The sequence below is a fragment of the Erythranthe guttata genome, chromosome 14 (assembly GCF_056151865.1).
Source record: "Erythranthe guttata isolate IM_541 chromosome 14, IM_541, whole genome shotgun sequence".
Taxonomy (NCBI): Eukaryota; Viridiplantae; Streptophyta; class Magnoliopsida; order Lamiales; family Phrymaceae; genus Erythranthe; species Erythranthe guttata.
Window position 1 is genome coordinate 22,644,967 of NC_142546.1, and position 26,044 is coordinate 22,671,010.

At 32.0% G+C, this 26,044-nt stretch overlaps 3 protein-coding genes across 3 annotated transcripts; 1 reads left to right on the forward strand and 2 right to left on the reverse strand.

The window, feature by feature from the left end:
- Positions 1 to 757: 757 nt before the first annotated feature.
- LOC148765461 (uncharacterized) lies at positions 758 to 3,400 on the reverse strand. The gene is made up of 3 exons (XM_088813503.1): positions 2,895 to 3,400; positions 2,397 to 2,796; positions 758 to 2,278 (listed from the first exon to the last, which is right to left on the reverse strand). The coding sequence occupies exons 1-3, from the start codon at positions 3,028 to 3,030 to the stop codon at positions 1,192 to 1,194; spliced, it is 1,623 nt and encodes a 540-aa protein (XP_088669629.1). The 5' UTR covers positions 3,031 to 3,400; the 3' UTR covers positions 758 to 1,191.
- A 7,154-nt stretch (positions 3,401 to 10,554) lies between these two features.
- On the reverse strand, positions 10,555 to 14,903 carry LOC105966716 (MLO-like protein 6). The gene is made up of 15 exons (XM_088813146.1): positions 14,361 to 14,903; positions 14,180 to 14,237; positions 13,847 to 14,097; positions 13,568 to 13,684; positions 13,412 to 13,472; positions 13,216 to 13,304; positions 12,865 to 12,939; positions 12,670 to 12,764; positions 12,508 to 12,557; positions 12,180 to 12,220; positions 11,880 to 12,053; positions 11,748 to 11,783; positions 11,548 to 11,615; positions 11,352 to 11,412; positions 10,555 to 11,227 (listed from the first exon to the last, which is right to left on the reverse strand). The coding sequence occupies exons 1-15, from the start codon at positions 14,481 to 14,483 to the stop codon at positions 10,760 to 10,762; spliced, it is 1,767 nt and encodes a 588-aa protein (XP_088669272.1). The 5' UTR covers positions 14,484 to 14,903; the 3' UTR covers positions 10,555 to 10,759.
- A 5,188-nt stretch (positions 14,904 to 20,091) lies between these two features.
- MLO3 (Seven transmembrane MLO family protein) lies at positions 20,092 to 24,279 on the forward strand. Its single transcript, XM_012983185.2, has 15 exons — positions 20,092 to 20,550; positions 20,699 to 20,756; positions 20,888 to 21,156; positions 21,498 to 21,614; positions 21,734 to 21,794; positions 21,909 to 21,997; positions 22,122 to 22,196; positions 22,332 to 22,420; positions 22,548 to 22,597; positions 22,729 to 22,769; positions 22,872 to 23,045; positions 23,150 to 23,185; positions 23,349 to 23,416; positions 23,520 to 23,580; positions 23,747 to 24,279. Exons 1-15 carry the CDS (start codon positions 20,395 to 20,397, stop codon positions 24,074 to 24,076), a joined length of 1,674 nt encoding a protein of 557 aa, XP_012838639.2. The 5' UTR covers positions 20,092 to 20,394; the 3' UTR covers positions 24,077 to 24,279.
- Positions 24,280 to 26,044: the final 1,765 nt, after the last annotated feature.

Here is a 26,044-nt window from a genome sequence, read left to right on the forward strand (position 1 = left end):
CTTATGTACCATTTCATTTAATTTTATGTTTCTAAATCCACTATTCGAACAAGGGGAAAATCTATTTTTGATTGAATGTTCCTTTTGCTTTTGTGTACCTAAATTTCTGTTGGAAACGAGAAAGAAATTCCAAATTAAACTTAAAAAAAAAGAAAACAGAAGGTTCAGTTTAGTCTGAACATATAGAGTTGAGGGTTTTGATTCATAATAATAAATTTACTAATTAATATTTCATATTAATTGGCTATGGACCCCCTATAACTTTTTTTTATAGTTTATTTAGGCCTCATTTGGTTGGGGAAATTAGCAACGATTAACTAAGTAATTTGACATTGTTTGTTGTTTGGTAATCGTAAATTTTTAGGTCGACTTGAAAATATTATGCTATCATGTCTTATATCGCCTTATTTTACCTTTTAGAAGCTTTTTTTATTGGATATTCCGGTGTCCGATAAAATAAATGAGTTTTTATTAGATTATTTAATCTTATCTCGACTAACCAAACAAGACCTTGGAGATTTAAAGAAAAACAAGGAGTCATTCAAATTAATTTTCTGAAACATAATTTCCAAAATCAACCAATCTCCTCCTCGGTTCAAATGTAACCAATTTGTTCCATGATATACCCGATGAATTTCACCGAATTATATCTTATCATCCACATGTGTACAACGATATACATTTTACACACATCCACATAAATACATGCATAAAATCAAAGATTAATTCGAAGCAAATTCTGCAGCACATGGAATAATTCCTTGAAACAGAATTCAACATGCATAATACTACATCACTCTCACACAAGCTCATCACAAAGTTTTTTGTGGTCCAAATCTCAAAACCCTAGAACCAAATAATAAAATAAAAATAAATAATAATAATAATAATGCATCAAAAAAAAAAAAAAAAAAAAACTTTCTACATGCAGTAACAAGAATTTCTGCCTTGTGATTCCCAAGTCCCTCTTTTTGTCATGTCTCTTACAACATGGGGTGGACCCCACCCCCACCCCAACCCCCCACCCCACCCCACCCACCCACCCCCCCTTCTGACAGTTCACAAGATCTCTTCTGTTTCCATGTCCTGTAGCATCTATTCATCAGTACTCTCTCATGCAAGCTTTTTGTCTTGTAAATATTTTTACCCTCTCACCCTTTTTTTTTACCACTGTGGTTATTTAATTTTCCGCTACAACGGTTCATCTCCACCACGGAAGCCATTAAACAAACCTTCTCCACCGCCGCCGCCACCAGAATTGTAATTCTCCTGCAAGAAACGGCGGCTCTCATCATTCCCACCAACACCAAGAAAATCCCTCGTCATACTGTTCTCCGCATCAATATTAATAAGCTGGCTTCTCTTCCACATCGGAGTACTACCGTCTGAATTATTGATCATATCGCCGCCGCCGTTGTTGGAGGCGGATGCCGCCGCCATCAACCCATCCAAAGTATTATTATTCTGATGAAGATGATGATGATGATGATGATGATGACTACGAACCGCCGCCGCTTCTTCGTTGATTCTGCTCTGGTTCAGAGAATTATTAAAGCTGCCGAGATTAGAGAAAGCCGAGCTCATCAAACCGAAACCAGCACCAAAAGCCGCCGCGGCGGAGTTGTTGCTCCTCGTAGAACCCATTTGCGCCGCCTTCTGTAATAATGCAGTAGCCGACATCGGCACTGCCGGTGAGTTTGTCTGATTATTCTGGTTGTTGGTGTTATTACCGTAGTTATTATACATCGAACTTATTGCTTCAGACAAACTACTCCCCTTGTTGTTTTCTTCCTCCTCCTTCATCACCGACGATAATCTCGATCCATTATTATTATTATTATTAATAACATCCCCACCGGCAAACGAAGATTCTTGCCCCGACGAACGACTGAAGTTGTACCACTGATTATTCTGCGCCGGAGACGAAGTGCCGCCTCCCATTTGTTCCACCAAGTAATTCGCGTTATTATTATTGTTATTATTGTTGTTGTTGTTGTTGTCTAGCCACATTGGAAGCCTCGGCTTCTGCAAATTAATATTATCAAGATTATTATTCATCCCCGAATCCAATCCCATCATTTCCGGCGGCCTGAACATCCCGGAGAAATGGGGGCCGCCGCCCCCACCACCACCATTAATCTGAAGACTATTATTCATCAAATCATGGTTGTTTCTGAAATTCAAATTCGACGAAGATGCCATCGGCGCCGTACTGAACCTCGTACTCTCTTCTGCCAACGCATCGCAGAACGCTCTATGCGTAATAAAACTATCCTTTCTATTTACCCCAAAAAAAAAACAAAAAAAAAAAACTCATGTATCTATATATACATATATATATAATTAACCTAGCTAGGAAGCAAGATGCATATATGAATATGTGTGTATATACGTACCTGGAGAAGAGAGTACCGCAGTCGCATTTGTATTCCCTAGTACCGCAAATCTTGGAGTGGGCTTTCCAATCGGACTGGACGGCGTATTTTTTGGAGCATTTCTCGCACTTCCACTTCTTCTCGCCGTGTTTGCGGCTGTAGTGCTTCTTGATTCCAGTGAGATCGCCGAGGGCGCGTGAGGTTTCGTGGTGGACGCAGGTTTTCTCGGGGCAGATGTAAACCTTCTTCCGGATGACCTCTTTGTTGCTTCTCTGCTTGAGCTTCCATGGAAGATTGTGGCCTCTCCTGTGTAGCTGCAGATTCTGGTCTCTCTTGAAACCCTTGTTGCATATTTCGCAGAAGAATCTGTTCGTCGCTGTTAGTGACTTTGGCGACAAAGCTATCACTTCCGCATCTGGATCTGCACACACATAAACATATTTATATAGATATTATAAGCAGTACTGATATATGTATGTATCTATGTATGTATATGTAAGTATATGAAGATGAGCTTGCCTGGAGTGCCGGGGAGATTGCGTTTGCGTTTGGAAGGATTGGAATTAGGGTTAGGGTTAGGGTCGGTAGGGTTTGGGATAGGATCTTGGAGGAAGGCTCTAATGGAGGGATGAACTGATGAATCATCAGACATCATTTTTTTAAATTTGTATGTGGAAATTATTATTACTAAAGTTTGGATCGGTTCGAAAAATTAAATTAAAGCTGGTGATGGGGGGTTTGGTGTGTGTGTATCTGTGTGTGTGAGAGACTACTGTGTGCGCGCACAACTACAAGGTGGAAGAAAACAAGAAGTTTGCTGAAAATAGATAAAGACGAGAGAGATTATGATGAACTTTGCAGTGGAGTTTGTTGCAGAGATTTTTTTTACTTTTCTTTTTTTTTTTTTTTTGAATTCAAAAAAAGAAAAAAAGAAAATAGGAAATTGGAAAGAAGGAAGAAAGAATATTGATTATGTATGTATGATGAAACCTAGCTCTTGTGTTTTTTTATCATCTTGTGTGTGTGTGTGTGTTTCTCTCTCTCCTTTATCTTACACGGCTGGGGCTGCTGCTCTCGAAGCCGGTCAGCCATAGACTCAACTTGGACCACTCTCTCTCTCTCTCTCTCTCTCTCTCTCTCTCTCTCTCTCTCTCTCTCTCTCTCTCTCTCTCTCTCTCTCTCTCTCTCTCTCTCTCTACATACATACATATTACATACAAACATGAAACATACATACATTGGGGGGGAGCCACCTTTGTTACCCCATTCTCGGTCCAATTTTTTCAAAACTATGTAATATCATATTTATTTATTCCATCCTATTTAAGTATTTATACACAATTTAGTCCACTCAATTATGATTTTTTTTTGCAAAAAAAAAAAAATGAAAAGCAAAGACAGTAGTTTGTAAATTGTTTTATCGGTTAATTATATTGCAAGTAATTTATAAGTATTTTACATGATCATACTTCAGAATATAATTTTAAGGTGTTTAATCTATATTCTCTCAATTAAATATTAGAAATATTTGCTTATTTTATCCTTTTTTTGCCAATAAATAGTCGTGGACAATGTATTTACGTTTTTTTCTCATAAAATTTTAGTTCCGCCACGACATACATACATACATACATACATACATACATACATACATACATACATACATACATATTTCACGATGGATATTTCCATATTTACTATGTAATCTAATATGCAACTAATCACTCTTCTTCGATAATAAAAACTTGGTATCCCTTATTAGTGCTATTCTAAGTTGTATATTATTTCTATGCAACATCGGGTACTGAAGGTTCGTTATACTGAGTGATTTGTTACCGTTGATCTACATATACACACACCAATGGTACTCGGTTACTTTCGCAACTTTTAATCGACCTTAAAATTAACTCAAAGTGTATTCCAGTCGATCGATATCATAGATATCGAAACGAAAAAATTCAATTTTTTTATTGTAGACTTGGTACATCCAAATATGAATATAATAAAATATGAACTTCTACTATGTGTATGTATAGATTGTAGTTTAAATATATTAATATTTAACAGTTACAACTTGAAAAAAATAAGATGATACATAAAGGGTATAAAAGAAAAGGAAAAGAAAGTATGAGGCGCAATGTGAAAAGAAAAAAGAAAAAAAGAATCTGTACGTAGGCATAAAATATAGGATCACTTGATGAACAGTTGAATATGTAAAAAGTGAAAGATAGGAACAAAATTAAGTCACAAAAAGGTTAGAGAAATAAAAGTTAATAGGCTTTACAGTTGAAAATGATTACGCCATTATTGCTTTTGTACTACTCTTTCTTTACATACAGAGATAAGATAATACTAATATATTTATTTTTTTTATTTTTTTTAATTAACTAATTAAGAGCAATCATATTGCAAATTCTCGAAACTTTAATTCTTTTTAATTTTTAATAATAATTGAATGAGTAAAAATGTCCTTTCTCGCCCAATTACGTATTTTTTAGTAAACTTTCTAATTTTGACTTGTACATTATAATTTTAGGGGTAAACTACAATTGTCCCCTAAGTTCTATTTATGAAAAAAACCCACATTTTTTAATAATTAAATATATCCCATTCAAATTTTTAATTTTTTTTATATTAACACCCTTTCATAGGGGTGGATGTAAAAAAAAAATACAAACTACAGGGATCTGAATGTAATTTTCTAAACATGTTATGTTAAGGAGATGGTTGTAATTTACCCTAATTTTATAATGCTTGTTAAACTTGTGTAAGAAAACAAGGCTATAATGTTGGAATCTATTTTGAATTTGTAATTATATTTCTAAGCTTTTTTTGTTTTTTTTTTTTTTATTTTTCTTTTTCAAAAAATAATGAAATAAGGATTTGATAAAAGTTGATAAGAAAGACAAGAGATGACTGGACCTCACGAGACACACACGTTTCTCTAAAAATTCTCTCTCTCTCTCTCTCTCTCTCTCTCTCTCTCTCTCATCTTTCTCTCTCATCTCTCTCTCTCTCACACACAAACACACACACACACAAGGTTTTGTAAGAAGAAAGTATCTTTTTTTCTGGGTGACCATTCTTTCAAGGGGCCCCTCTTGTTTCAAAACTGGATACGTGAGCACAGTTGTTCATTTCATTCTGTTTTTTCTCATCCACCCAATTTGTTAATTTAGGGCTCAATGGAAATTTCCTATTTCTATTTCGAAACAAATTAAATTATTTCTTTTTTATCCAATTTTATTATTTTCTATTGCCATGCTGGATTAATTTACATATTCGAGGAAAAAAAGGAAAAACTTAAAAAAGAAACTAAAGTCTGAACATTTCAACTGCTCCAATTCCACATTAATTAATTAATTAATTAATTAATTAATTAATTAATTTGAATACGTATGTATATTAATAAAATAATATTTTATGGTACTACTTTAATTATCAACCACTTTTGGCAATAAGCATTTGGAATTTTGGATGCTACTTCTTTCAACGACAATATTCTTTGTTTATTTAATTCTCTCTCTCTCACACCCCTTCTACATTTATGCCTTTACACACAGACACACACACACAAGCACGTGTCAAATCAAAATTAGAAACTTATAGTTAGTAAATATCATAATTTGGTTTCTGAAGTAATCAGAAAATGTGAGTTTGAAAGAAAAAAAGAAAAAAAGAAAATGTGAGTTTGAAAGTAGTGATATAAATATTGATGAGAAATAAGCCCAACTAATTAAATAAATATAAGTTAAATGGATCTTGCTAGGTCCAATTATAAGATCTACGAAAACCCACTATTTACAATTCAAGCCCACAAGTCACAAAAATTCTTCAATCAAACATCATACTCACAATTCACAAATAAAATTAAATAAAAACTAATAAAAATATACATGAATCTTATAAGGGGAAAGAAAAAAGGAAAATTAAATATATATATATACACAAAATGACTTAACAATATTTGCAATATCTTAGTAAATGTGACACAAATAATTGAGGCACAGATAATTGCCAGCAAGTCCTCAAATAATTCATTTTATGCCAGCATGTTTACAACTATTTGATAATCATCAAAAGGTGGCAAAAAATAAACATTGTGATTCAAACTTTGAAAATTCCAAATAAATCAAGATTTCCTTTACATCAAATGAACATCCAATTCCAACAGCAGCTGTACATCAAAATAGATACATATATAATTACACACACAAAAAAAAAACACTAATCCCTCCCGAAAATGTTCCTCCATCGCAAAGTTGAATCTCGTGGCATGATTTCAATTGATTATATATATATATATACCTCCTAATAGACTCTGCATGGATAAAAGAATGGTTCTGCAATCGTATGCCGATGACCATTTATCCTGTTAAGAACATAAAATCAAATCACAGGAAGAAAAAAAAAACGAAGCCGAATTATAGAAATACGGTGAAAATACCTGAAGAATATGTAATCAAATACTCCCGAAGTGGTCAATGTTTGGATGGAAGCACGTCGTTTGAAACTTAATGTGAGGGGGCTTAAAAGGATAATCGAGTGGAAAAGATAGGGAGAGTCTGTAAGAATAGTTCCGTTGCCGCCATTTATTGTTCCGATCCAACTAAATATGCTCTCGGCTTCTGGAAATGCAGAAACTCCGAGTTCACCCTCACTCATCTATCTCGATAATTACTAAAGATTATTAACAAACACACAATCATCACATTAGAGTGTGTGTGTGTGTGTGTGTGTGTGAAATTGAAACAGAGCAAAATCAGAATGCCAAACAATGTTTATACTGTAATCAATTTATATGAAAAAAATTTGTTTAAAATGAATTAAAAGCAAACCCTAGGTGCAATAAAATTATAGAATCAATACTTGATTAGAAATTAGAATTAAGGGTAAATTACACCCATACCCCTGAGATATTCTTAAATAACTGTAAGGTCCCTATGGTATCGATAATTACACTCACCCCCCTGAAAGGTAGTTAAAAACTCTAACGGGATAATGCATTGGATACATTATTCCGATAGGGTTCTAATGGACTATTACTTTTAGCTAGTTGTGGAGATAACATAGAGTTATGGGGAGTTATGTGGTGACATGGCTCCCCCTTTTTAAATACAAAGGTTCCAAATTGCACAAGTCACGATAATTATGACACTCATAGACTATAATATAACATGTTAGTTTCAAAACCAAATATATAAATAGTAAATAAATAATTTGAAATATAAAAATGAACGAAAACAGAATCTATACGTACGTATGCCTCACCAAAAAAAAAATTAATTAATATGTAAAATTTATTTTCATATAATCAAAATTGATTAAAGGTACAGAAAAGAAAAGCAAGATTCATTAATTATTAGGGGTTACAAACTAAATCTAGAACATATATTTATGAAATGAACCCTTTAACTACAGACAGGGCGGCCGCGGAGAAGGGGAGAGCCATGGTAGGACGATTGGCGGCGGCGCTTCGGGTGTTCACGGTGGCTGCCGCCGCCCGATAGTTTTCCAATATCATCATCATCATCAGCGGCGGCGGCGGCGGCACACGGTGGGTAGTATTGGTGGGCTATGGCGAGTGATAGGAGAAGCACTCCTAGACAAAAAATAGCATATATTTGCCTGCTCACCTTCTCCACTGCCCCTCCCAATACTCTCATCTCCATTGATAATATTTTACTAATTAATCCTCAGCTGCTGATCAAAGCTTTTCTTTTCAAGATAGCTTATTTATCTAGAGAGAGAAAGAGAGAGAGAGGGGGTAAAAAGACATGAATTAATTAATATATATATTCTGGAATGTGCAGCTGAAAACAAGGGGCAGCAAAGCAAATGACAACCAAGAATTACAGAAAGAGGGCGGCAAAACAAAGAATAATTATTTGCAATTGCGAGCATATATAAATATAAATATATATACTTACTAAATATATACATGTCTAGAGAGAGAAAGTAGCGGGCAGAGCCGCAGTTAGAAAAGAGTGTAGTTTGTCTTTTACTCGTCTCGGTTGCTAATAATCAAAAATAGGGTTATCTCTTTCTCTTCTTCCCATGCTGCTGCTTCTGCTCTCTTACTATTCTTGGTTTCCGCCCAATTTCATTTTCTTACTTACGTCTATGCATTATATTGCACCTTCATTATTCGTTAATCATTGATATGATTTATTATTATTATTATTTATTTGTGCAGAAATTGTGATATGAATAGTGTGATTAATCAAATTTTATATTTCAATTTTCTAAATATAATTTATAAATTTTCAAAATCACATGTGAATTATATATATATATATATATATATATATATATATATATATATATATATATATATATATGGTCAATTTAAAATTTTCAATTGATGTTGCATGCTCTACTAAATTGCGTTACTAATGTAAAACAAAATTAACCACAAAATAATTCTACAAAAAAAATAGCGTTTCTAATGATTAATAGAAATGGGCTTTCTACACTACACTTGTTTATTGTATGGGCCTGAGTTGTTCCAAATATAAAGGGATAATGGACTGGTAGAGTAATGTTTTGTTCCAAATGTTGCCCACGGAGATTAAATATTTTTGGGTAAATCACACCTATTCCATGTAGAATTGATAATTACAGTTATACTCCTGAAACAATTACAGGAACTAAGATTTCATGTCCTGGTGACCAATATGCACTATGTTTATTTTCCGCGGGCCGTTAACGCTACCATATACGAAAATTTATAATTTGTATATAAATACAATAAGGACCGATGAAATATTGGGGGAGCTATGTCGCCCACTAGTTCTATGTTGTATCCACCACTTCCTGAAACTAATAATCTGTTATAACTCTTAACGGAATAAATTTTCCACTATATTGTTCCATTAGGGTTTCTAACAATGTTTCAAGGGAGTTATTTGTAATCACGGATACCACAAAGACATTAAAATTATTTTAACATACCTCAGAAGTGTAAGTGTAATTTACCAAGTATTATATAGCAATTACCTTATTCTCAGACAAAAAAACAAAAACAAATACATCATCATAAAATCACATAATTAAGATTATATATAATTAGGGTTGTTCAGAGGTTGGGTCGTTTGAATATCGGCCCGACCCGACCAACCGATTATTGCAAAAATATAAAACCATCGCTAACCCAAACAATTGTAAGTCGGGTAACTGTTGTTGAAATAGTTCGATTGCAAAATATCGGTCGATATCAGTGAAAACAAAAAACAACAAAATATTTCGGCATATAATAATAAAGGACCAACCCTCATTAGGAGAGTTGGTACCTAGCCTTTACCAATAGGGTAAAGGTCTAGGGTTCGAGTCCCCCCTCCCCTACTTCCCCCTGTAATGGACTTGAATTTACTTAAAAAAAAAAAAAAATAATAAAAGCAGCCGACTAAACTAAACCAATTCAATTAAAAATTTAATAGTACTAGGCTGCTGCTGAAATTTCTAGATGAAGACCAATCAATAAGTCCATGGGGATAAAAATAAAAACATATCATTCTTCAACATACAAATTTCTAGAACTTTCAATAAAGTCTGAGATAGAAAGCGCCATCTTTATTCTTGTTGTTATATTAAGTATAAAGGTAAATTACAGCCTCGTCCTTGAGGTAATATCTATTTTTGAAAAAATCCCTTAATTGTTTCTGTAATTAGATTTACCCATACAATTTGTAGATTTCTAACATACTGACACCTATTTATAGAGGAGAGAATGTAAGAAATTTACAAACTTTAGAGAGATGAATGTAATTTTTCAAAACAAAGGGATTTTCCTGTAATTACATGTTACCCTAAATTAAGTTGGCTTGTAAATGATCATTACACTTGCATTCGTCTGAGTTCTAATAACAGCATGCATTATATTATCGGAACTAGCTAATATATATGGTACAAATGCTTATTTCATGCTACACCAAAAAAAGATATATAATTTATTTTTGTTTAATTGTCTCCAAATAAAAACACACACATCTATATTCATGATATCATGATATATGTGTGGATGAATAGTAAAAATCTACCGATCTAAATTTTATCGGGTATACAACATAAATAGTTGACCTAAAATATGAGGGGTAATTCCGTCTTATCAACGGCACATCAGTATCTAATATTTAAGTAATTATATTTCAAACAAATTTGGTTTAGCAAAAGAATGATATTTGCATACAATTCAACTCCCGTGCTTTGAACAATTAATTAATTAATTGTATGATCATTTACATTGGTAGATTCCTTTCTTACAGAGCATATTTTTTTTTTCTCAAAAAACAATTGATAATTAAACTACAATCCTTTTTCTTGTTTTTTTTTTAAATCACTTCCCAATTGAAATTGGATATAATAATAAATTAAATAAATAAATTCTACGAGGCGTCTCTCTTAACAAACGAAAAATCCTTATAATTAGGTCCACCAATACTGATCTCGTGCTGCTCAACCGCCGGCAGCGGCGCCACCTGCGAGGAGCTGGGCTCGTGGCGGAGATCCTCCACCTCCCTGTCCACGTGTCCAAGCTCGATGCGGTGGTGGAAAGATTCGGTGGCCTGGCCGTGGAAGCGCGTGGGAGAGGGGGACTCCGGTTCCCAACGGTCAACGTTGGGGTTTGACTTTCGCGGGGAGTTTTGTAGACTGTTGTCCATTTCGCTCCGGTAGTGGCGAAGCAGGTGGATCGGGGACATGCCGTGGGACGGCGTCGCCGGGCGGCTGGACATCGGCGTTCCGGTGGGGGAGTTCTTGCTCTGTTTGACGTGTTTCTTGGCTGTGCGGTGCCAGTTTTTCAATGCGGTGGCGACTCTTTCGTTGAATATCGTTGGTTTCATGGTGGACCCCATCTATTTTTTTTATTAAACACACGAGTTAATTTAATATTATTATTTTTCCACAAATCATTAATAAATAGGGACTATTTATTTATTTATTCATTTCTTTATTGTTTAATTTGATAAAATTATGTACCTGGGTGACTAGGGCGTAGAGTGGGAGTGTGACGTAGCTGCAAAGAATTTGAACGACAATCCTGCTCGTGATCATAAAATTGCCAGTTGTTAATACGTGATTAGTGTTTAATTAATTAATTAAAAAAATAAGTTTAAGACTTAAGACAAATAATTAACTATGACCAATAAAAGTTTAAAAAAATAATTAGGCTCACCCCATTGAGATTCTGATTACGATATCCTCCACGTGTTTATGGAAACAAGATCTCAACCCGAACTCATACTGTTTAATTAAGAAAAATAATTGATTAATTATGTGGATATATATCAATCAATATTATTCATGATAATAATTAATGTGAATTAATTAATAAATAACAATAATATAGTATATATAAAATTCTAAGAAGCTTACCCAAGTCCAGGCAAAGAAGGCCAGTTGAAACGCGTTCTGCGTTAATAGTCAAAACCAAAATTAAAATTGAACATTGGAAGGAAAAATAATAATTAAAAAGGGGGGCGGTAAAAAAAAAATCGAAATATTTACCTGAAAAAGAACAAAATTAATTAGGTAAAGAATGAGCCGTGGTTGATTGAACCAAAACAGGTCGTCGCCCGGCTGAACCACGGGGACGCCTTGTACTACTTCGCCCCGCTCTTGAATCCTTAGCCCCATTTTCGTAATTATTACTTGCAGTTTAGTCCCTACCAGCAATATTATCTGTCCATTGCAATATTATTATTTCAAGCTAATTAAGTAGATAATTATTTTATTTAAGGGAAAAAAAAAAGAAGCAAAACAATTGAATAATGTGAAAATAAGGGGAAAAAATCGACAAACACTTACAATCAATGGAATGAATGGCAGCCAAAGATAGGAATACCAGCCTGTCACACACACAATAGGGGCCCATAATTAATTATACACTTCTTTGTCATAATAATGTTTTGATTGAATTATAAATTGACCTTCTGATAAATAAATAAAAAGAATTAAAAATTGACCTATCTAGATTTTAAACCTTTTTTATGTGCAAGTGGGAATCAAAGAAAGCGTGTGTTCGCTTCATTTAGAAACGTGTAAGCGTTTTATGTTACTATAACTGAACAAAATTTGACGACTTGTAATTTAAAATTATTGCAACATTTAATATAAAGGCTTTTTATCCACTCACCGTGAGTATTGAAGAGCAGAAACAACACTGCAAAGAACCATATTGGTGGGCTGAAAAAAAAAAAAAAAAAATTAAAAAAAAATTAAATAATAATAATAATAATTAGTTAGAATTTACAATTTAGCAAATTTATGTTTTTTAATATGAAAATAAGGAACTAACCTAATTCCGACAACAACTTTGAAGTCCTCTTCGAGTGATCGATTGATATACTTCTGAAAATCGAAACTAGCATGGCTTTGGGGTGCAAGGTGTGCCTGATCGAATTAATTTAATAATATATTATGTAAATTTAATCAAATGTGTAGTCTCAATTTGAATAATAAAGAATAATTAAATGGAAAATTTTCTATATACCATGATAAACCCATGCCGTAAAGTCAAATAATCGACTTTCGGAACCGATCGTACGAATTGTCTAAAGAAACAAACCTGGAAAAAACAAAACAAGGTACCAAACGTTAAACTAAGGTAAATCTGCTGGTCAATTGCAACAGATGAATGAGACTTGTAGCAACTTTAGTTTACTTTTTTTTTTTTGTCCTCAATTTTCAGATTTAAATAAAATGATCTAATTAAAATTACGGGATCGTCAAACGGAGACAACAAATGATGTACGTGTATGGACATTTTTTAATTGTGTCGTAATGTATTTGAATACGCAATAAAAATATATACAAATATATGATTAAAAAGAAAAAAACTTACAATCCAAAGAAGGACAGGAGTTTTGCTCCAAAAGCTCAAGTGCCTCCTCCCGAACGATGTTTCTCTTGCAAACCTAAACCTCTCGGGATCTGTCAATGTAATAATATTAATGTTAGAACATGCGTACGTCATCGTTCGTGTAAATTAATTTATTTATTTTTATTTGCGATTAAGGTAGTTTAATTGCGAAATTTACCGTGTGAAAATTGGTATTCAATTGTTTTTGTTTCTTTTTCCCATCCTTTCCAACTTCCCATCTAATTAAAAACCAAAAAAATAACACATTATCTTAAATTTGTTTTATACAACAATATATGTATTTATATATAATATGTATGCATGTATAACATACCTTAGCTCTTCCTAAGGCCATGGTGAGAATACAATAAAGGACATGGAAAATAGCCAAAACAAAGATGAAAATATGAAGCTGGTGTATACCATCCGAGGACACAAATGGAACTTTACCCTGCAAAAATATGTCATTTTCCACGTCATTTCATGCATATAATATATAATTAATTAATTAATTAATCATGTGCGTGTTTTTTTATTCTTTGTTTAAAAATTAATAAGCCATCAGTTAATTGAAAGTCATGTTAGAATTTAGAATATTAATCAATAATCATGCCTTCTCTGCGCATTTGTCAGTTCCGCCGCCGGCCAGGATACGCCGGAAACTGCCTTCGTCCACCACCGAGAGAAGTCTCCGGCGGTTATCTTCTTCGGGATCTTCTTTCGGCGGCGCCGGGTACTCGTTCCCCTCTTGCTTCTTGTTGCATGGGTGCCACGTGGACCCCAATTTCTTCGATATACATATGTTCGAGATTGGACTCTGGCCCACCGTCAGCAGCAACGATATAAATCCCAGCAGCATCAACTCTTTATTTATACAAAATTAAAAAAATAAAATAAAATTGATTAATTAACTTTAATTTAATTTAATTTAATTTAATTAGTGTACCTGCTTTGACCTTTTCGAGTGATTCATAGAGAGCCCTTTTATGTTTCGACTTGAACCACTGAAATCAATTATTTGCAGAATAAATAAAATAATTAGAAAAAAAAAAATTAAAATCAGTTGCAGGGATTATTATATTCCTTTTTTTTTTAATTCATCGGGAAATGTGTAATTACAGTTATACCTTTCCTATTAAATGGATGATGTGTTCGATAAAAATGGAAACCGCAACCAAAACGAAACACACAACCGCCACAGCCCAAGTCGGCGTTTGCTCCAGTGATCTTCCTCCGCTGGCTCCGGCCATTCTTTATATCCTCCTCCTCCGCCGCTGCCGCCGCCGTCGATGATTGGTCTGCAACTCTCAGATCGTTTGAAGCTGAACAGAAAAAAAATCTCCGCTCTTCAAAGTAATATCTAACACGTTTTGGGGGCTATTAGAATTTGGGTAAGTGAAAAGAACAGTTAATTTAAGTTTTGATTTTTGAATAAGAAATGGTGATTACGTATATATAGGTTTATGGGATAGAGGGAGAAGGGCAGAATTGGAAGAAGATATAAAAACGAGGGGTAGAATGGGGAAGTGGATTTTTAAGACTTTTTTGACCATATACGCGTGAAAATTTTGGGTATTGACTCGATCAAATTTCCAAAAAATATACATATATTTTTTTTTTAATAATTGAACCAAAAAATACACATTGTAATTGACTGTTTGATGTGTTGTATTCTGTACATTAATTAAATGTTTTGGGGTTATTTTATAATATGATCAAAGTTATTGGTTTTGACATTTGTCGTTGATTACTCCCCTGAGTCAACCTGAGTGTGAAACTATTTTTCCTCGAGTGATTTCCGGCCGTTGGATTTGTTAATTCAGTGATTGTCTAATTACGTTATGTTTGGTTGAAAGTAATTTGCACCAAGTATATACATATACCCACATTGTACTTAAATAGAACAGCTCATTCTATTTTATTTAGCTTTTAGCTAATTTCCAAAAACAATCTATTTTGCGAATGTTGGGGGAGTTTATGCAAAGACGACCCTAATTAATCTATATACAATAGAAACTCGATAAATTAATAGCATCGTTTAAATAAATTTTTTTTAATCCTAACTTGTTAAAGTGTATTAAATTATTAGCTTGATGATTTGATATTTCACTAAATTAAAAGAATTTTGTCAATCTTTACTGTATTAATTTATAGAGATTTAACTGTATAATTCATAAAAATATTTGCAAAATATATTATGAACAATCAAATTCAAAATTCAAACATAAGTTGACAGTTTGTATTCTAATTAATTCAGATACGCCTTTGTGAGTCATCGATATATAAGAATTAAAAATCGTGGTCGACCAATGACAATTCAACAACAAACTTAATTTAAAAAAAAAAATCAACCAAATTAAATTTATATATGTGTGTGTAATCAAATACATATAGGCGTTGAACAATATAATCATGTGTTATAGTAATGTATAATTGTTGACTGGCAATCACGATTCTCCTCAAAACGTATGCAATTATTATCACCTTAATCATTTAATTAACCAATATACGCATCCCCTTTGAATATATGTTTTATTAATGTTGGTTTTTGTTCAATACTTTATAAATTAGTTACGAGTTCTTGAATTTTTATTTCGATTCTGAGGAATAATATGCAATTAATTATATCTATGCGTGTTTAATTCATAGTCTAATAAAATAACTGGTCAATTAGTTTACGTACCGACGGTGTAATACAAATAGTATTTCTTAATATTGTAAAATGCTATGATATATTAACATAAATAAATATAATTATCTAGGTATGTCTATATAATATGTCTAAATATACAAACTTTATTGAAGTCTCTTGCAATATTCCTTCCACTATTTTTCATAAGAGTTGTTATATTGAAAGTTGAAACTTGAAACTAATTGGAGTGGTCCGATTTTTATGGAGTGCCAGAGTGGTCAATGCAGTATAGTGCTTCCATTTATAAATAGTGCTCCAATCCCCTCCACTATAGTTTCTTGATTTTATTTAAATTTGTAACTAAATGAACGAACTTAGCAGTTGGAGCAAATGAATCAGTGTTAATTGATTCATTTGCCAATGATAGTTAGGTGAAATTTGTCATACATGGTAAAATTAACGCGATTTATATCTCTCGTATGATTTACAAGCTGCAAATTCTTTCATTACCGATTTTTTATTTTTGAATTAAGTCAATGTTTCCCAATTTTAATTTGAATTCAATGATTACTTTTTCTTTTATCTTTATTGGTTGACGCCTCAAAATTATAGGGAAAAGAAGTAATTAAGGACCTTGAGAATGCATTATCTGGGAAATCATAGTTTATGAATATTTTCTACAATTCTAATCAAATAACATAGTTTATGAATATTTTCTACAATTCTAATCAAATAACGACAACAATACCAATAAACAATTAGAAGCATATATGAACCGCAGAAAGAAATTATAGTTAAATTCCAATTATTATATACATACATGAATCACGGGAAAATTAAGTTTGTACTAAACACGTGTCATTTCAAATAATCGTAACACAAAACTTTATATCTAAAAAAATATTAAATACCATTTGATGGCAATGCTTGATTAAACATATTAAGCTTAATTATCCTTCCTAATTATTAATTAATTTCTCTAATACCATCTGATTGCAATGATATTTGTAAGCATGCATTTGTTTGTTTCTTAGGTTAACTTATCCTTAAATCCCTGGATTGCTAATTAACAAGTTTCTTTAATTAATTATTCCTTAAACATGACTCTTAAAAACAAGTCTTTTGGACAGTCTTTTTGTTTCATTACATGAATGAATGAATGCATTTTGGGTTACGTAAAGAGACATCCACTACGGTCTTCTTGACTTAGAGCCCGTTTGGCTAAGCTTATTTAAAACATCTTATAAGCTCCTACATCTGATAGATGTTTTAGGAGCTGATAAGCTGTTAGATCTTATTTTAAAAATTAATTTTTAAGGTGTTTGGATATGTAACTTATAAGTTAATTTTAGTTTTTATAAGTTAATCAGGTGTTTGGAAATAAAAGGTCTGTTTATCACTATAATGACAAAAAAGTACATGACGCCATTATAACTGTCAAACTAATTCGACTTAAATAATTTTGTTCCTAAAATGTTATTATAATAATATTTACAAATTAATTTTTCAAATAAAAATAATAATATAAAATTATATATTAAACATACCAAATATTTTTTTATGTATGTTGATATGACATTTGACAATTTTTTAAAATAAAATGAAGTGTAATAAAATATTTTAATGAAACAGATTTGTGAAAGTTTTAATTTTTCTCCCATTAATATATTAATATATAATAATATAAAGGTTGTAAAAGAAATGTATATTTTTTTATAGCTAGATAAAAGAAATATAATTTATTATTGAGATAATAAGAATATTCGGGTATTTTTATATACATATAAAATATAAATAGAGAACATTTTTTTTTACAATTATTATGATAATTATATTTTAACTAATTATTAATCTTGATTACAAGAATATGTTGTTTAGATGAAATATAAATGTTATTAGTATTCATGTAATATAATAAAGTATTTGATGGTAATTTTGTATTTTAAGTGTTTTAGTAAAGAAGCAAATAAGATCTTATTGAAAAAAGGTGGGGTGGGGTACTTTTTTAAAAACATCTTATAAGCTCCCTAACAACTTATTTTTTGAAAATATAAGATCTTTTCGAATTTTTTTACCAAACACTTTTTAACATCTTATAAGATGTTTTTAGGAGCTTATAAGCTTAGCCAAACAGGCTCTTAGACTGGAGAGTTTGGGTGACAAGTTGTGTGACCCGACCCGCCCAACCATGCAAAAAGTAGTTCGTTTACCGAGTCAACTCTTCTTTTCCTAATTATTCTTTTTAATTTAAATATTTTACTATTGTCTGCTTCACAAGTGGAACACACTCATTTATTTCATTATTTTGTTTTATGTCCATTTTAAATTTAATAACGGAATAAATAAAGGGCAAATTGAAGGATTCTTCATTAATAATAATAATAATAATAATAATAATAATAATAATTTCAGCTCCCCATGGAGACCCTTAATAACAGAAACCTGAACGAACATTAGCCCAAAGATTTTGGGCCTTAATAGTTAATTTCAGCCCAAAAATATGGAGTGAAATTTTGGATCATGTTGTCATATTACAATTTATAAGTCAACTTGTTACAAGATGCAAATTAAATTTCAAGAAATAACACTAAGCTTATAAGATGTTAAAAGGAGCTTATAAGATGTTTTAAAGCTTATAAGCTCTTCCAAAGTGTTTGGTAATTTTTCTTTAAAAAATCTTATTTTAAAAAAAAATAAGTTGTTAAAGAGCAAGTAAGATTTAAAAAAAAAAAATACCTATATCCCACATTTTTATTTAAGATCTTATAATGAGTAAAAAAATAAGCTCATTATCCAAACACTCAAAAAATTACTCATAAAAATAAAATGTAACAACTTATCAGCTCTTAAAATATCTTATCGAACGTTAAAGCTTATCAACTGTTTAAAATAAATTTAGCCAAACACCCTCTAAGTTACAACATTGTAACTTGACACCACAATTTGCCACAATACGTAACATCTTAAATTACCCCCACCCCCACCCCCACCACCACCTATTTATTTAATATTATTTTTTTATTAAAATAATCTTGAATCTTTACATGTCCTAATCATATATATAATAACAATGTAAATTACTAGACAATTTTAAAGTTGAAAATATAAATAATAGACCACCCACACCAGATGACCAAGCTTCAGTAGTACTGCACACACCTTTTTGTTTCAAAAGTATGATCAATTCAATCATAGTTGGTGCAGAGTCAATTTAAAATATTTATAACACGACAGAATCACATAATTCTTTTTCGTTTCGGGAAAAGAATAAAATTGAAACGAAAACATAACCAAAAATATTGGTATCGATTGAATTTATATCATACATTTTTGGTTCAATAATGTGTGTGTACACTTGTCGCACATCTTATAACTAAAAAGGGCAAATTAAAAAAGAAAAAAATTCAACAATTTAATAATGAGTTCATAACTTAAGTTAGAATGTAGATTTTGACATCAACCATCGCCCTCTACAATAAATAGACTTCTATACATTTATTAATTTATTTAATTGGATTTTATTTTATAAATTTCACTTGAAAAATATATTTCAACTTGACCTCTACGATACAACCTAAACCAATATCTGGGGAAGGTCTTTTTGTTTTCATATCTTTAACCGCTTTTTAAATGGCAATATAATAATAAAGCTTTTGACCAATTGACCAGACCAAACAAAAAGAAAAAATCTTTATTTATTTATCTATTATTTTTATTTTAAATTTTATAAGCAACTATAGTCTATAGCTATCGTATCGAAAAGACATAAAAAAGTTTTGCATTTAACAAAATTATATATATAATTCATCCGACTATATCATAAGATAAAAGATACGTTCTACCAACAATTGACCGTTGGATGAATTCGAGTAATTGGAATTAATTAATTAATTATACTACATGCACACTAATTGCAACAACGATAGGTAAGAATTTGATGGCCATGTTCTTACTTAAATGTTAGAATTGACGCAATTTATTGTTACACTTGCTCCCTTTATTTGTAGTATCTGTAAATTTATTCAATATTATTTATCACTTTAAATTTTCAATATTCTATTAATTTCTTGATTTCTACTTAATTTATATCTTTATTAATTATTTTCAACACTATTTTTTCTTTAACTCGTCTCTGCTGTTATTAATTATAATTCAATGTCGCTTTAGCCTAAATCAAGACATAGATAATAAAATCTTTAACTCTCTGTGTAAAACTGAAAAACGACGATTAAAACAGAACGAAGAAAGGCCAAGTCAAAACATGTAGACACGACCTTCACTATACACCGACTTGGATTTGTTCCTCCCATCAAATTAATTTTTGAGGACTTTCTAAGTTTTTTTTTTTTTTTTTGATAATTGCAATTATTTAATACTCTCTATTTTATGTCACCTACTTGTGGGTCCCACTCTTTCTTTCAACATTTAATTTTGAACAAAAAAAAAAACTCTCCTACTTGAACTTTATTGATCGTACCCACTCCCATTCCTTATTTTTCAATTTTCAGCTCCAAGAAAATTTTGAAAATATGGCGGCCGGAGAAGGAGGAGACGGCGGCGGCGCCGCCGCAGGTGGTATAAGCCGGTCTCTGCTACATACCCCCACTTGGGCTGTTGCAACAGTGTGTTTTGTGTTCATCTTCCTTGGCATTTTTATCGAACACCTTATTCATCTTGCCGGCCACGTAAGCGCACTTTTATATATTAGTTACATATAGTTTAATTTTCTTTCAGCGGCTAACGGTCTAATTGTACCGAACCGCACAGTAGTGCATTTCTTCCACAAATTGAACTGAAAGCGTTTGTGTGTGTGTGTATGTTTTTGTCGTGTAGTGGCTCAAGAAACATAAGAAGGCTGCTATGTATGAAGCGACAGAGAAGCTGAAATCAGGTGTTGTAATAAAAAACTCGAAAACCCATTTACCCATAATTATTTTATTTTTTATAGGAAATTAAAAAAAAAATTATATTTATATATATATATATATTTTTAAGTGTGTGTGTGTGTGTGTTTTGGTGCAGTGTTGATGCAATTGGGATTCATGTCACTGATACTAACAGTGACACAAAGATGGTTGTCGAAAATATGCATATCGAATAAGGTCGCAAATTCGATGCTGCCATGCCGAAACCAACAAGTTACCAAGACTATCGTAGAGCATCTACGGACCTCATTCACCCGCAATTCCGCACATGATCAATTCAAGGCCGTTGATTTATCTCATCATTATCATCAAAGATCACTTGCCGATGACTCAGCATCGAATTCTCTCGATCATTGTGCCTCTAAGGTTCGTTCATTTCAAAATTTGCTTAGAGCCACCGAAATACCATAACGTAACGGATTCATCCTCGTTGTAATTTGGTTCCACGTGTTGCGCTTAATAAAGGTAGGATGAGTAATTTTGGCACTAGGACAATATTTTCATACTTCTAGGTAGGATGGCAATTTTACCCGCCCCGAAAATAGTGGGTATGGGGATCAATGCAAAATTTTAAATTGGGTTTCAGGTTTTCGGGTTTTGGGTTTCGGGTTTTAATTTCGGTTTCCTAGGCCCTTTTTTGTGCAAACATTGGTGTATTTTGAATTAATGAGGAAAACTAATAATATGATTAATTACATTTTGGATAGGGAATGAGTTCAATGATGTCAGAAGAGGGAATAAATCAGCTCAACATTTTCATATTTGTGATGGCAGCCATACAAATTGTCTATAGTCTGGCTACTATGGGTTTAGGAAGGGCCAAGGTACAACTACTTTATCATTTTATTTCTACAATATTAATTCATTAATTAAAGGTTTTTTAGTTATATTTATTTGAAATTTAGTGCAAAAATATTGGACTACACTTGTAATATATTTGCAGATGAGGAGATGGAAAAGTTGGGAGAAGGAGACGCAAACTACAGAATATATGGTAGCAAATGGTACTATACTACGTCGTCTATTTCGCTTTTTATTAAGTTGTATACCAGAAAAAAAAGAAGAAAAAAATTGAGATGATGTTAATTATTATTGATGCATGAAAAAAATGTGCACAGATCCCGAAAGATTTCGATATACAAGGCAAACGACGTTCGGGAGGCGACATTTGAGCACTTTCACTGCAATTCCTGCTTACCTGTGGATTGTACGTGCGTATTATTTTCGCTGGCTACTACATTTAAAAAAACTCAGTGTTTATTTTGTTATTTATTATCCGTTTATATATATATATATATAATTGACGATTTGCGACTGAATTCGGTCTGTAGAAATGTTTTTTCAGGCAATTCTTCAACTCCGTGGCCAAAATCGACTACTTCACTCTACGCCATGGATTTATTTCAGTATGTATTTATTTATACATATATAAATTCATAATTCATCCGCGTTGTCCATTATCATTATTAATTACTACTTATAATCATTTGAAGTACGTAATTAGGCGAAACGTGATTTCGACACTTAATTTTATCCCATAGGCTCATTTATCAACCAATAATTCATTCAATTTCCAAAAGTACATACAACGATCTCTCGAAGATGATTTCAAATCTGTCGTCGGAATAAGGTATACGAACACACACCATATTGCACAACTCGATTTTTCCTATCGCATAAATATATTAATTTCAAATTGACAATAATATATATAAATCCAACACAATTTATTTTTGTTCTGAAATTTTCATCGACAGCCCACCGATGTGGTTACTGGTTGTTGTATTTCTGCTGGTTGATGTACATGGTAAGTAATAATATATACATAAAATATATATACATATATGTGTGTGTGTGTTCATTTAATTTCCCGAACATTTTCACGATGATTTTAATTAACCGCCAAGTGCTGAAATTCTACGATTTCATCATATATAGGTTGGAATGTGTATCTTTGGGTTTCGTTTCTGCCGCTAATTGTAAGTTTATATGCATATGACGAATTATTTGATTAATTAGTATTGTTTGTCTATTTTGTTTCATAATAATAAATAAACAATATGGATTTAATTAATTTGTAGATCGTTCTGTTCGTCGGGACGAAATTGGAAGTAATAGTAGCGAGAATGGCAATGCAGCTAACAAATCAGAACACTGTAATAAAAGGAGCACCTTTGGTACAACCAAACAATAACTTCTTCTGGTTCGAACGACCCCAATTCGTCCTCAACCTTCTCCATTTCACTCTTTTTATGGTACGTCTCGATTTATTTTACTCGTTTCTTACGCCACAAAATAGTCAAAACATAATTTTTAAAAATGTTTAAAGAATTTGACTCGTCGAATATTGTTACGGCAGAACGCGTTTGAGTTCTCGTTCTTCATATGGGTCACGGTACGTACATTTTCCCTTAACCATCATCGATCATATATATATACATATATCTCTCTCTCATTTAATCTCATCATTTCATATATATAACTTATTTTTCGATTTTCTTTTTTTTTTTCATCATTTAATTAACTTATATTTAAATTTTCTTTTTTGATATTTACAGTGGCAATTTGGGATCAGATCCTGCTACCACGAAAACGTAGAAATCATCGTTATCAGGGTGGTACTAGCGTGAGTATTATTTTTATCAAAATTCAATTCTTCTTTTTATGTTTTTATTAATTAATATTATGAAAAGAAATATATTTATTAATTAAAATGTAAATGTTTGCAGGGTGATGGTTCAAGTACTCTGCAGTTATATCACTCTTCCCCTGTATGCTCTTGTCACTCAGGTTCTTCCCTTCAATTATTACTTCCTTGTTTTTTTATTTCCTTAATTTATCTATATTTATTATATAAATTAAGTAATTAATTAACATTTTTACACTCTGGAAATTATTTTATAGGAATTTATTAAATTGTTCAAATATAACTTATTTAAATGTACGTTATACACAGATGGGATCGCAATACAAGAGCGCAATATTAGAAGAACAAACACTCGACGCAATAAAACAGTGGCATGCAAAGGTGAAGCACAAGAGAAAGAAAGTGTCGTCTCCGTCTCCGTACTCGCAACAATCTATTACCGTTGAAGACGATTCTTCATCGTCGACGGTGCAGATTAACTCCAGGGCTGCTTCCCCGGGTATACCTTCCCACAGACGAGCAGTACCCTCTCTCACAGTCACAGAGTTTGCCTCATCTGGGGATGATCACGAGATCACAGAAGAAAATGTCGAAATTGTACCCTACGATAGTGATCATCATCGAGATCAAAACGTATAGGCGTATATATAATTATACTTGATCATATATTTATATTCAATTGTGTGTTTATATTTTTTTATAGTTAAAAAGTAGAAATATATGTATGAAATTGATAATTAACAAGTACGTTATATTACTTGAGTCTAGTTGTTTTTTTTTCTTGAGACTAATGTAAGATCCACATATATGTAATCAGAATTCAAAAGTTTTCTTAAGGGTAAGAAGCGGTCTAGGGGTGAAAACGAGTCGAGCCGGCTGGACAGGAGCTCGAGCTCGAGCTTTCTGACAAGTCGAGTCCAAGCTCATTTTTACTTGTTCGTGAGCTCGTCAGCCGGTTCACGAGTTTTTTTTATTATTAAAATATAATTAATATAAATAAATAAAAAATATCTTGTCAATTTATTTCTTTGAATTTTTTATTATAATTTATAATAATAAATTTCTAATAATATTAATAAAAAATAAAAATAATAAAAAATACACAAAATGGTTAGGTTAACTCGTTTACACCTTATTTCTTCATACTCGTAGGTGTTGGTGCAATAGCAAGACAATAAGCCCAATTTGATTGGACTGGATTTATATATACCCGGATTAATATGTATATATTTATCCTTTTTCTTTTTTGGTGTTTTAACTTTTATATACACATATTTAAAGTCACTATCAGCAGAATGATTTTGTTATAAGAGAGATGCAGCATTTATGAGATTGTATATTAATGGATCATTAGAGATTTGTCTTTATATATGAACTTTGAACTATATGAAGCATCAAAAATGAAAAACAAACCCAGATTTCTCACGAGGAGTCTTGAGGAAATACGTCAACATATGAGATAAAAGATTGTCAAGTATTTCACATAATTCAAAAGATTTCACTAAATTTGACACCGTAAAAGTAAACAGGTAAGAAGATTCATAGTTGAGGCCTGAGGAGCAGTGGCGACTACTCAAACATAAGGATTTTTTTCGTAATTTAACCTTAACTCAAGGGATCGTAATTTATCCCGATAACAAATATAACACTCCAATCAATAACGTTATTGAAAAACAATAAAAAAAATAATCACAAGACAGAAATTAGTGATAAAAAGAACATCCAATCAGCCAAAGACAGAACAAGACTCATGAAATTGCATATGCACCCCTCACTCCCACCACTTAGGTAGAAATTAGAATTGTCTAAGAGATTGATAATGACAAACAAACATGATGTGTTAGAACAAAGATTAAACATGGGACAATGACATGACTCATGTTTACCTATTTACCTAATTAAAAATTAATAAGGCCCACGTGGAAAATAACAAATTAAGGCCCAACAAATTTCCCCCTAATTAGAGCTCGACAACAAAAGAAAGTTAAAAGTTGAGAGTCCCACCTCTTAATTATTGTTTTAACGACAATTGTTGGCCCATTAGTTAGTGGTTGGCTTTTGGCAACCACTAATTAAAACATCACTTTTGAACGAAATATCTATCTAATATTTTATAAATAGTTAAAATTTATGCATAAATGAGCTAAGTTTTAGCTGATCCCGATTCGAGCTTGCTCTCAAATCGAGTCCACGGTCTCGACTGCAACCCACGAGTCAGTTCATGAGCTTTTGAATACCTAAGCGAGTTATTTATTTATGTATTTTTTATTATAAAAGTATACACTAGAACCTTGATAAATTAATACCAGATAAATTAATAACCTCGCTTAAATAATAAATTTTCTCGGTCCCGACTTAGGGACAACGTGCTAAATTAATAATTTGCTAATTTTTTTAAGATAATACACATTCGAAAATTTTAAGAAGCCCCATATAATATATAAACTAATAATGCATAAACAAATTTCTTAAATTACATAGTATAGTGCATATTTTATAGATCTGTGAAGGCTTAATATAATATAATTTAATTCTCGCTTGTTTCTTGTAGAAGTTCACATTACCATCAATCTCGTCCCTCACTTTTCTTAACATGGTTAGAACTTT